A 13,553-nucleotide genomic window follows, 5' to 3' on the forward strand; every position below is an offset into this window, starting at 1 on the left:
GCGCCAATCTGGGCATGAATATACTGTGATTGGGTGCCATGACAAGGGGGAGGGGCCATGCCATTCCTTACTCACAGTCTCTCCTCAGTCTTACAAACTGAGTGACAATGAATGACATTCAACTCAGAAGACATCTTGTGTTCACAAAGAGGTACTGCAGGGAAAAGCTTAGGTGAGCATTGTGAGTTGGGTTGAGTTTTTCTCTAGGGGGGAACAAAAAAATAAATTATACTTATTACCCTATTCCTCGCTTTCACAGGTTCTCTCCAAGCTACTCGATCGGTCCCCCAACGCCACTTCTCATTGCCTCACCATCAGTTGTTGGCTGTTTAAGGTCACTGCATAAAATGCAGGACTATCAGCCTGCCTACAACCTGGAGCAAGGAGGAGAGAAAAAGAGTGCCCGCCCACAGCCTGGTGCATGGAGGAGAGAAAAAGAGTGCCCGCCCACAAGCTGGTTTAAGGAGGAGAAAAGAAGAGTGCCCGCCCACAACCGGGAGCAAGAAGGAGAGAAAGAGTGTCCAACCCAAAATCTGGTGCAAGGAGGAAAGAAGAAGAGTGCCCACCACAAACAGGAGCAGAGCGGGAAGAATTAGAGTGCCCACCCACAATCTGGTGCAAGGAGAGAAAAAGAGTGCCCACCCTCAACCCGGGACAAGGAGGAAAGAAGAGTGCCTGCCCACAACCTGGTGCAAGGAGAAGAGAAAAAGAGTGCCCGCCCACAACCCAAAGCAAGGTAGGAAGAAGAGTGCCCGCCCACAACCTGGTGCAAAGCGAAAAGAAGAAGAGTACCCGCCCACAACCCAGAGCAAGGTGGAGAGAAAAAGAGTTCCCGCCCACAACCTGGTGCAAGGAGGAGAGAAAAAAAGTTCCTGCCCACAACCCAGATCAAGGAGGAAAGAAAAAAAGTTCCCGCCCACAATTTGGAGCAAGGAGGAAAGAAGAAGAGTGCCCGCCCACAACCCAGAGCAAGGAGGAGAGAAAAAAAGTTCCTGCCCACAACCTGGTGCAAGGAGGAGAGAAAAAGAGTACCCACCCACAACCCAGAGCAAGGAGGAAAGAAGAAAAGTGCCCGCCCACAATTTGGAGCAAGGAGGAAAGAAGAGTGCCCGCCCACAATTTGGAACAAGAAGGAAAGAAGAAGAGTGCCTGCCCACAATTTGGAACAAGAAGGAAAGAAGAAGAGTGCCCGCCCACAATTTGGAACAAGAAGGAAAGAAGAAGAGTGCCTGCCCACAATTTGGAACAAGAAGGAAAGAAGAAGAGTGCCTGCCCACAATTTGGAACAAGAAGGAAAGAAGAAGAGTGCCCGCCCACAATTTGGAACAAGAAGGAAAGAAGAAGAGTGCCCGCCCACAATTTGGAACAAGAAGGAAAGAAGAAGAGTGCCCGCCCACAATTTGGAACAAGAAGGAAAGAAGAAGAAGAGTGCCCGCCCACAATTTGGAGCAAGGAGGAAAGAAGAAGAGTGCCCGCCCACAATATGGTGCACGGAGGAGATAAAAAGAGTGCCCGCCCACAACCTGGAGCAAGGCGGAGAGAAAGAGTGCTCATTCCAAAACCTGGTATAAGGAGGAGAGAATGAAGTGCAAGGAACGTGCTGATAGGAGGAGTGATTGGGAGAATACCAAGCTGCTATTTCTCCCTTCACTTCTTATAGGAGGAGAGAGCAGAGTGATGGAGACGAGGAGCGCACCAGCCTGCCGCTTCTCCCTTCACTGCTGATAGGAGGAGAGTGCAGAGTTATTGAGGTGAGGAGCTCACCCGCCTGCCGCTTCTCCTTTCACTGTTGACAGGAGGGCAGGGCAGAGTGACAGAGGTGAGGAGATCATCAGTCTGCAGCTTCTTCTTTCACTGTCCAATCACAGGCTTGGGGGATGGACAAGACCCGTCAGTGTTACTGGACCGCAGCCGAGAAAAGTCAGGTCTCTCGCCATGCCAGACGGTTACGTACTGTGTGGCGGAGCAGTGTAAATCTCAGGACTGGATGGACAGAAAAGCTTCTCCTGAATCCAGAGATAGGAGAGAGACCTGTAACCTGGGGGGGGGGGGGGGGGGGTGACAGCGAGGATTGTGATAAAAGCTTCCCCTCTCACTCCCCGCAGGCAGATTTCGTTTTGGGGCCCCATGCTCCGGGGTGGAGGGGGGGGGGGCGATCTGAAGACAATCACACCCCCACCACCAAACTCATTGGCCCAGATTCAGCATAGCTTGCGCTTTATTTGCGCAGGCACAGGGCAACGATTTTGCCCTGCGCCCACGCAAATATTTTGCGCTGCCCTCGATTCACGGAGCAGTAGCTCCGTGAACTGCGAGGGCGCGCCGGCAAATTTGCCCGGCGTAAGCGCGCGCAAGTTAAATGATCCCGCTGGGGGCGGGAATCATTTAAATTAGGCGCGCTCCCGCGCCGAGCGTACAGCGCATGCTCCTTCGGGAAACATTTTCCCGACGTGCATTGCGGCAAATGACGTCGCAAGGACGTCATTTGCTTCAAAGTGAACGTGAATGGCGCTGGACGTGAAGCACTTACGCAAACGACGTAACATTTGAACGTCGCGACGCGGGAGCGGCGGTATACTTTAGCACAGGCGTCCCCTGCTATTAGAAAGGGCAGCCTTGCGCTAAAAGTAGCCGTACGGAAACTCCGTACCTGGCTTGCGCGGGGGCCCGCGCAAGATTGTGAATCAGTGGTAGTATGCAATTTGCATACTACACGCTGATACACAATGGGAGCGCCCCCTAGCGGTCATCGCAAGAATGCAGCCTAAAATCTGCGAGGCATAAGAGCCTTATGCCGCGCAGATTTTAGGCTGCAGCCGGCGTAACGAGGTTCCTGAATCAGGAGCACTCGTTACGCCGGAGCAAGTAAGCAATTGCGCCGTGTAACTCATGGTTACACGGGCGCAATTGCTTCTTGAATCTGGGCCATTGTAACGAATATCATTTGTTGCTGCTCTTTGACAGAAGGACCCACCCAGCAGGCTGAGCCCTCCTCTGATCACAAAGCCGGGGGGGGGGGGGGGGGGAAGGCAGGTGGTGGAGGAATGAATAGGAGAATATTTTTTGGCAGGGTGATATGAATTGTCTGACCCACCTTCTCCGTCTCCTTCACACCCCCCCCCCCACCCTCAGCTACGCCTCCACACATCGAAGGTAAGATTTGTAGAGTGCAGGCGCTGGGAGCAAAGCTTGTCTGGGCAGCAAGGTATGGAGACAGGATTCACCTGTCCGCCTGTCACTGGAAGGAGCTCCTCCTGCCATCGGGGACTGGAGAACGCAATGGCACCCGCTGCGGCCAGAGCAAGGTACACCGCTCCCTACTTCCTGGGGGGGGGTGCCGCTGTCGGGGTTGTGTGCACATGGGTGCTAAGATAGGATCCAAGGCAGCACAGTGGCTTCAAATCTAGATAGTATGCTACCTGCATGGAGTTTGCATGTTCTCCCTGTGCTTGTGTGGGTTTCCTCCAACACTCCAAAGACACGCTGGTAGTTTCATTTGCCCTAGTAGGGGTATAGGTGTGGACGGCTAGTCCAATGGTTTAGTGGTTAGCAGGTCTGCCTTGCAGCACTGGGGTCCTTGGTTCCAATACTTGCTACTACATTGTCTGCATGGAGTTTGCATAGTCTCCTCCCACACGCTAAAGACACACTGGTGGGTTAATTGGCCCTAGTAGGGGTATAGGTGTGGACGGCTAGTCCAATGGTTTAGTGGTTAGTAGTTTTTGCAGCACTGGGGTCCTTGGTTCCAATATTGTTCACCACACTGTCTGCATGGAGTTTGCATGTTCTCCCTGTGCTTGTGTGGGATTCCTCCAACACTCCAAAGACACGCTGGTAGTTTCATTTGCCCTAGTAGGGGTAAATGTATGGACGGGCAGTCCAGTGGCTATTAGTTCTGCATTGCAGCACTGGGGGTCCTTGGTTCAAATACTGGCTATACGCTATCTGCATGGAGTTTGCGTGTTTTCCTCCTACGCTCCTAAGACATGCTGGTAGGTTAATTGGCCCTAGCAGGGATGCATATGTATGGACAGGCAGTCCAGTAGTTAGCAGGTCTGCCTCGCAGCACTGGGGTCCTTGGCTCAGAAACTGGTCACCACACTATATGCATGGAGTTTGCATGTTCTTCCTTTGCTTGTGGAGGGTTTCCTCCAACACTCCAAAGACACTCTGGTGGGTTAATTGGCCCTAGTAGGTGTTTATGATTGGATGGGCCACCCAGTGGTCAGTAGTTCTGCCTTGCAGCACTGGGGGTCTTTGGTTCCAATACTTGTCACCACATTGTCTGCATGGAGTTTGCATAGTTTCCTCCCACACTCCAAAGGCACGCTGGTGGGTTAATTGGCCCTAGCGGGGGTGTTTATGTATGGATGGGCAGCACAGTGGTTTACTGCTTAGTAGATCTGCCTTGCAGCACTGGGGGTCCTTAGTCCAAATACTGGCCAAGGCACTGTCTGCATGGAGTTTGCATGTTCTCCCTGTGCTTGTCTGGGTTTCCTCCCACACTCCTAAGACATGTTGGTAGGTTAATTGGCCCTAGGAGAGTGGTGGATTTGTATGGACGGGCAGCACAGTGGTTTAGTGGTCAGTAGATCTGCCTTGCAGCACTGGGGTCCTTGCTTCAAATACTGGTCACAACATTGTCTGCATGGAGTTTGCATAATCTCCTCCCGCGCTCCAAAGACACACTGGTGGGTTAATTGGCCCTAGTATGTGTATATGTATGGATGGGCAGCACAGTGGTTTAGCAGTTAGTAGGTCTGCCTTGCAGCACTGGGGTCCTTGGTCCAAATACTGGCCAAGGCACTGTCTGCATGGAGTTTGCATGATCACCCTGTGCTTGTGTGGGTTTCCTCCCACGCTCCAAAGACACGCCGGTGGGCTAATTGGCCCTAGTAGGGGGTAAATGTATGGATGGGCAGCACAGTGGTTTCGTGGTTAGTAGGTCTGCCTTGCAGCACTGGGGTCCTTGGTTCCAATACTTGCTACTACATTGTCTGCATGGAGTTTGCATAGTCTCCTCCCACACTCCAAAGACCCGCCGGTGGGCTAATTGGCCCTAGTAGGTGTGTAGGTGTGGATGGGCAGCACAGTGGTTTAGTGGTTAGTAGGTCTGCCTTGCAGCACTGGGGTTCTTGGTTTAAATTCCATCCAGGACACTATCTGCATGGAGTCTGCATGTCTGCCCCGTGCTTGTATGAGACTACTCAGGTCTCCCCCCCCCCCCCCCCCATCCAAAGACATGCTGGTAGGTGAATTGGCTCTATATTGGTGCCATATAAAAACACTTGAGTATGGTGATACTTTTTTAACTTAAACTAAGGGGGAGGGGTCTATTTGCACTAAGGGGGAGGGGTCTATTTGCACTAAGGGGGAGGGGTCTATTTGCACTAAGGGGGAGGGGTTGATTCGCACTATGGGGGTCGATTTACATAACCCCCCCAGAACATTCGTTCTGTACAAATCGAGCAAAAAAACAATGGGGTAGATTCAGGTAGGGGCGCGCACTGCTATGGCGGCGCAGCGTACCGTTTTTACGCTACGCCACAGTAAATTACTGGAGCTACGCTTCATTCGCGAAGCATTTGCTCCGTAATTTGCGGCGGCGTTTCGTTAAAGGGGCCGGCCTAAGCGCGCGTAATTTAAATGATCCCGTAGGGGGCGTGGATCATTTAAATTAGGCGCGTTCCCGCGCCGAACGTACTGCGCATGCTCCGTCGTGAACATTTCCCGACGTGCATTGCGGTAAATGACGTCGCAAGGACGTAATTTGCTTCGATGTGAACGTAAATGGCGTCCAGCGCCATTCACGATCCACTTACGCAAACGACGTAAATTTCGAAAATCCCGAGGCGGGAACGACGGGTATACTTGGCATTGGCTGTGCCTCCTAATAGCAGGAGCAGCCTTACGACGGAAGCGCCGTACGCAAACGACATAAAACTCGAACGCCGGGCGCGCGTACGGTTGTGAATCGGCGTAAGTATGCAATTTGCATACCCTACGCTGACCACTACGGGAGCGCCACCTAGCGGCCAGCGTCAGAATGCAGCCTACGATACGACGGCATAAGAGCCTTATGCCAGGCATATCTTAGGCTACAGTCGGCGTATCGAGCTTTCTGAATCAGGAGAAGTCGATACGTCGGCGCAACTAAGCAATTACGCTGCGCATCTATGGATACGCAGGCGTAATTGCTTCCTGAATCTACCCCAATGAATTCTTTAGGCTATACTCTCTTCAGAATGAATGGGCAGTATGAGTAGTAGTGAAATACCACCTCATGGCCACTAGATGGAACTGAGGAGCACAGGGAATACATAGATCTGTGCAGCAAAGAGAGCCCTGACACCATGGAATGACGGAGGAGCCCTGACACCATGGAATGACGGAGGAGCCCTGACACCATGGAATGACGGAGGAGCGGTGACACCATGGAAGACGGAGGAGCCCTGACACCATGGAAATGACGGAGGAGCGGTGACACCATGGAATGACGGAGGAGCGGTGACACCATGGAATGATGGAGGAGCCCTGACACCATGGAGTGACGGAGGAGCCCTGACACCATGGAATGACGGAGGAGCGGTGACACCATGGAATGACGGAGGAGCGGTGACACCATGGAATGACGGAGGAGCCCTGACACCATGGAATGACGGAGGAGCCCTGACACCATGAAATGACGGAGGAGCCCTGACACCATGGAATGATGGAGGAGCCCTGACACCATGGAATGACGGAGGAGCCCTGACACCATGGAATGATGGAGGAGCCCTGACACCATGGAATGACGGAGGAGCGGTGACACCATGGAATGACGGAGGAGCCCTGACACCATGGAATGACGGAGGAGCGGTGACACCATGGAATGACGGAGGAGCCCTGACACCATGGAATGATGGAGGAGCGGTGACACCATGGAATGATGGAGGAGCCCTGACACCATGGAATGACGGAGGAGCGGTGACACCATGGAATGACGGAGGAGCCCTGACACCATGGAATGACGGAGGAGCGGTGACACCATGGAATGACGGAGGAGCGGTGACACCATGGAATGACGGAGGAGCCCTGACACCATGGAATGACGGAGGAGCGGTGACACCATGGAATGACGGAGAAGCCCTGACACCATGGAATGACGGAGGAGCCCTGACACCATGGAATGACGGAGGAGCCGTGACACCATGGAATGACGGAGGAGCGGTGACACCATAGAATGACGGAGGAGCGGTGACACCATGGAATGACGGAGGAGCGGTGACACCATGGAATGACGGAGAAGCGGGGACACCATGAAATGACGGAGGAGCGGTGACACCATGGAATGACGGAGGAGCGGTGACACCATGGAATGATGGAGGAGCCCTGACACCATGGAGTGACGGAGGAGCCCTGACACCATGGAATGACGGAGGAGCGGTGACACCATGGAATGACGGAGGAGCGGTGACACCATGGAATGACGGAGGAGCCCTGACACCATGGAATGACGGAGGAGCCCTGACACCATGAAATGACGGAGGAGCCCTGACACCATGGAATGATGGAGGAGCCCTGACACCATGGAATGACGGAGGAGCCCTGACACCATGGAATGATGGAGGAGCCCTGACACCATGGAATGACGGAGGAGCAGTGACACCATGGAATGACGGAGGAGCCCTGACACCATGGAATGACGGAGGAGCGGTGACACCATGGAATGACGGAGGAGCCCTGACACCATGGAATGATGGAGGAGCGGTGACACCATGGAATGATGGAGGAGCCCTGACACCATGGAATGATGGAGGAGCCCTGACACCATGGAATGACGGAGGAGCGGTGACACCATGGAATGACGGAGGAGCCCTGACACCATGGAATGACGGAGGAGCGGTGACACCATGGAATGACGGAGGAGCGGTGACACCATGGAATGACGGAGAAGCCCTGACACCATGGAATGACGGAGGAGCCCTGACACCATGGAATGACGGAGGAGCCGTGACACCATGGAATGACGGAGGAGCGGTGACACCATAGAATGACGGAGGAGCGGTGACACCATGGAATGACGGAGGAGCGGTGACACCATGGAATGACGGAGAAGCGGGGACACCATGAAATGACGGAGGAGCGGTGACACCATGGAATGACGGAGGAGCGGTGACACCATGGAGTGACGGAGGAGCGGTGACACCATGGAATGACGGAGGAGCGGTGACACCATGGAATGATGGAGGAGCCCTGACACCATGGAGTGACGGAGGAGCCCTGACACCATGGAATGACGGAGGAGCGGTGACACCATGGAATGACGGAGGAGCGGTGACACCATGGAATGACGGAGGAGCCCTGACACCATGGAATGACGGAGAAGCCCTGACACCATGGAATGACGGAGGAGCCCTGACACCATGGAATGACGGAGGAGCCGTGACACCATGGAATGACGGAGGAGCGGTGACACCATAGAATGACGGAGGAGCGGTGACACCATGGAATGACGGAGGAGCGGTGACACCATGGAATGACGGAGAAGCGGTGACACCATGGAATGACGGAGGAGCGGTGACACCATGGAATGACGGAGGAGCGGTGACACCATGGAATGATGGAGGAGCGGTGACACCATGGAATGATGGAGGAGCGGTGACACCATGGAATGATGGAGGAGCGGTGACACCATGGAATGACGGAGAAGCGGGGACACCATGAAATGACGGAGGAGCCCTGACACCATGGAGTGACGGAGGAGCGGTGACACCATGGAATGACGGAGGAGCGGTGACACCATGGAGTGACGGAGGAGCGGTGACACCATGGAATGACGGAGGAGCCCTGACACCATGGAATGACGGAGGAGCGGTGACACCATGGAATGACGGAGGAGCGGTGACACCATGGAATGATGGAGGAGCGGTGACACCATGGAATGACGGAGGAGCGGTGACACCATGGAATGACGGAGGAGCCCTGACACCATGGAATGACGGAGGAGCGGTGACACCATGGAATGATGGAGGAGCGGTGACACCATGGAATGACGGAGGAGCGGTGACACCATGGAGTGACGGAGGAGCGGTGACACCATGGAATGACGGAGGAGCGGTGACACCATGGAATGACGGAGGAGCGGTGACACCATGGAATGACGGAGGAGCGGTGACACCATGGAATGATGGAGGAGCGGTGACACCATGGAATGATGGAGGAGCGGTGACACCATGGAATGACGGAGGAGCGGTGACACCATGCAATGACGGAGGAGCGGTGACACCATGAAATGACGGAGGAGCCCTGACACCATGGAATGACGGAGGAGCCCTGACACCATGCAATGACGGAGGAGCCCTGACACCATGGAATGACGGAGGAGCCCTGACACCATGGAATGACGGAGGAGCGGTGACACCATGGAATGACGGAGGAGCCCTGACACCATGGAATGACGGAGGAGCCCTGACACCATGGAATGACGGAGGAGCGGTGACACCATGGAATGACGGAGGAGCGGTGACACCATGGAATGATGGAGGAGCGGTGACACCATGGAATGACGGAGGAGCGGTGACACCATGGAATGACGGAGGAGCCCTGACACCATGGAATGACGGAGGAGCGGTGACACCATGGAATGACGGAGGAGCGGTGACACCATGGAATGACGGAGGAGCCCTGACACTATGGAATGACGGAGGAGCGGTGACACCATGGAATGACGGAGGAGCCCTGACACCATGGAATGACGGAGGAGCGGTGACACCATGGAATGATGGAGGAGCGGTGACACCATGGAATGACGGAGGAGCGGTGACACCATGGAGTGACGGAGGAGCGGTGACACCATGGAATGACGGAGGAGCGGTGACACCATGGAATGACGGAGGAGCGGTGACACCATGGAATGACGGAGGAGCGGTGACACCATGGAATGATGGAGGAGCGGTGACACCATGGAATGATGGAGGAGCGGTGACACCATGGAATGACGGAGGAGCCCTGACACCATGCAATGACGGAGGAGCCCTGACACCTGCGAAGAATTGGGAAAGACGTTCAAGGCCGCACCGCGGGGGGGCGGGTGTGGGGTGGAAGGAGAGTCGCACACCAGCTGTATTGTCTGATCTCCGTATTTCTGGCTGTAACAGTGACAGCTCTGTTCCCTGCGCTGATCTCGCTCTCCTCTGACGCCTTGTCCTCTTTCCTTGTCTCTCCCGCAGGTAGCAATGGCCCCAGTCTCTTGTATGGAGGGGAAGTCTCATCCAGACTGAGGAGGAGGGAAGAGCGCAGACCAGTATGAGAGTGAAGCTGAGCGTGCTGGACCTCTGTCACACCGTGCTGTGCATCGGATTGATGCTCTGCGGAGAAGGGTGAGCCGGCCGTGTGGGGTGGGCAGTCAGCCAGCGCAGCTGCCAGGGGAAAGGGGGGGGGGGGAGATGTGCTGGCGGGAGGTCCTTTCAAGGTCGACTGACCGACTCATTTACTTTGATGTGTTGTTGGTGCTTCGTGATACTTTATTGAAGTTTTGCAAATGTGTTGCGTGTGTTGATTTTTATATTTGTTTTAAAGAGGTCCAGTAGAACCCCCAGCTCAGCAGATCCTCAGCTCAGTAGTATCCCGGCTCAGCAGTTCCCCAGCTCAGCAGTACCCCCAACTTTGCTGATCCCCTACTCAGTAACAACCCCCAGCTCTGCTAATCCCCCGCTCAGAACTAACCCCCAGCTCTGCTGATCCCCTACTCAGTAACAACCCCCAGCTCTGCTAATCCCCCGCTCAGAACTAACCCCCAGCTCTGCTGATCCCCTACTCAGTAACAACACCCAGCTCTGCTGATCCCCCGCTCAGAACTAACCCCCATCTCTGCTGATCCCCTACTCAGTAACAACCCCCAGCTCTGCTGATCCCCTACTCAGTAACAACCCCCAGCTCTGCTGATCCCCTACTCAGTAACAACCCCCATCTCTGATGATCCCCTGCTCAGTAGTAACTCCCAGCTCTGTTTATTCGCTGGTCAGTAGTAACCTACAGCTCTGTAATCCCAACACCAACCCTCCCTGTAACCCTAACACCAACCCTCCCTGTAACCCCAACACCAACCCTCCCTGTAACCCCAACACCAACCCTCCCTGTAACCTCAACACCACCCCTCCCTGTAATCCCAACACCAACCCTCCCTGTAATCCCAACACCAACCCTCCCTGTAATCCCAACACCAACCCTCCCTGTAATCCCAACACTAACCCTCCCTGTAATCCCAACACCAACCCTCCCTGTAATCTCAACACCAACCCTCCCTGTAATCCCAACACCAACCCTCCCTGTAATCGTAACACCAACCCTCCCTGTAACCTCAACACCACCCCTCCCTGTAATCCCAACACCAACCCTCCCTGTAATCGTAACACCAACCCTCCCTGTAATCTCAACACCAACCCTCCCTGTAATCCCAACACCAACCCTCCCTGTAATCCCAACACCAACCCTCCCTGTAATCCCAACACCAACCCTCCCTGTAATCCCAACACCAACCCTCCCTGTAATCCCAACACCAACCCTCCCTGTAATCCCAACACCAACCCTCCCTGTAATCCCAACACCAACCCTCCCTGTAATCCCAACACCAACCCTCCCTGTAACCCCAACACTAACCCTCCCTGTAATCCCAACACCAACCCTCCCTGTAATCCCAACACTACCCCTCCCTGTAATCTCAACACCAACCCTCCCTGTAACCCCAACACTAATCCTCCCTGTAACCCCAACACCAACCCTCCCTGTAATCCCAACACCAACCCTCCCTGTAACCCCAACACCAACCCTCCCTGTAACCTCAACACCACCCCTCCCTGTAATCCCAACACCAACCCTCCCTGTAATCCCAACACCAACCCTCCCTGTAATCCCAACACCAACCCTCCCTGTACCCCAACACCAACCCTCCCTGTAATCCCAACACCAACCCTCCCTGTAATCCCAACACCAACCCTCCCTGTAATCCCAACACCAACCCTCCCTGTAATCCCAACACCAACCCTCCCTGTAATCCCAACACCAACCCTCCCTGTAACCCTAACACCAACCCTCCCTGTAACCCTCACACCAACCCTCCCTGTAACCCCAACACTAACCCTCCCTGTAATCCCAACACCAACCCTCCCTGTAATCCCAACACTACCCCTCCCTGTAACCCCAACACCAACCCTCCCTGTAATCCCAACACCAACCCTCCCTGTAACCCCAACACCAACCCTCCCTGTAATCCCAACACCAACCCTCCCTGTAATCCCAACACCAACCCTCCCTGTAATCCCAACACCAACCCTCCCTGTAACCCTAACACCAACCCTCCCTGTAATCCTAACACCAACCCTCCCTGTAACCCTAACACCAACCCTCCCTGTAATCCCAACACCAACCCTCCCTGTAACCCTAACACCAACCCTCCCTGTAATCCCAACACCAACCCTCCCTGTAATCCTCACACCAACCCTCCTTGTAACCCTAACACCAACCCTCCCTGTAACCCTAACACCAACCCTCCCTGTAATCCTCACACCAACCCTCCCTGTAATCCTCACACCAACCCTCCCTGTAACCCCAACACCAACCCTCCCTGTAACCCCAACACCAACCCTCCCTGTAATCCCAACACCAACCCTCCCTGTAATCCTCACACCAACCCTCCCTGTAACCTCAACACCAACCCTCCCTGTAACCCTAACACTAACCCTCCCTGTAACCCCAACACCAACCCTCCCTGTAACCCCAACACTAACCCTCCCTGTAATCCCAACACCAACCCTCCCTGTAATCCCAACACCAACCCTCCCTGTAATCCCAACACCAACCCTCCCTGTAATCCCAACACCAACCCTCCCTGTAATCCTCACACCAACCCTCCCTGTAATCCCAACACTACCCCTCCCTGTAACCCTAACACCAACCCTCCCTGTAATCCCAACACCAACCCTCCCTGTAATCCCAACACTAACCCTCCCTGTAATCCCAACACCAACCCTCCCTGTAACCCCAACACCAACCCTCCCTGTAATCCTCACACCAACCCTCCCTGTAATCCCAACACTAACCCTCCCTGTAACCCCAACACCAACCCTCCCTGTAACCCTAACGCCAACCCTCCCTGTAATCCCAACACCAACCCTCCCTGTAATCCTCACATCAACTCTCCCTGTAATCTTCACACCAACCCTCCCTGTAACCCTAACACCAACCCTCCCTGTAACCCTCACATCAACTCTCCCTGTAATCCCAACACCAACCCTCCCTGTAATCCCAACACCAACCCTCCCTGTAATCCTCACACCAACCCTCCCTGTAATCCCAACACTACCCCTCCCTGTAACCCTAACACCAACCCTCCCTGTAATCCCAACACCAACCCTCCCTGTAATCCCAACACCAACCCTCCCTGTAATCCCAACACTAACCCTCCCTGTAATCCCAACACCAACCCTCCCTGTAACCCCAACACCAACCCTCCCTGTAATCCTCACACCAACCCTCCCTGTAATCCCAACACTAACCCTCCCTGTAACCCCAAC

General features: G+C 54.5%; 1 protein-coding gene across 1 annotated transcript in view; it reads left to right on the forward strand.

Moving 5' to 3' along the window:
• Positions 1 to 3,088: 3,088 nt before the first annotated feature.
• The window catches only part of LOC120913020 (protein Wnt-7b-like), a 40,710-nt gene continuing 30,245 nt past the window's right edge, over positions 3,089 to 13,553 (forward strand). Inside the window, exons 1-2 of the mRNA XM_040322677.1 lie at positions 3,089 to 3,305; positions 10,212 to 10,361. Coding sequence (XP_040178611.1) covers positions 10,288 to 10,361 — 74 coding nt within the window. The 5' untranslated portion in view covers positions 3,089 to 3,305; positions 10,212 to 10,287. The remainder of the gene's footprint in view (positions 3,306 to 10,211; positions 10,362 to 13,553) is intronic.

Source organism: Rana temporaria, chromosome 9, assembly GCF_905171775.1.
Source record: "Rana temporaria chromosome 9, aRanTem1.1, whole genome shotgun sequence".
Taxonomy (NCBI): Eukaryota; Metazoa; Chordata; class Amphibia; order Anura; family Ranidae; genus Rana; species Rana temporaria.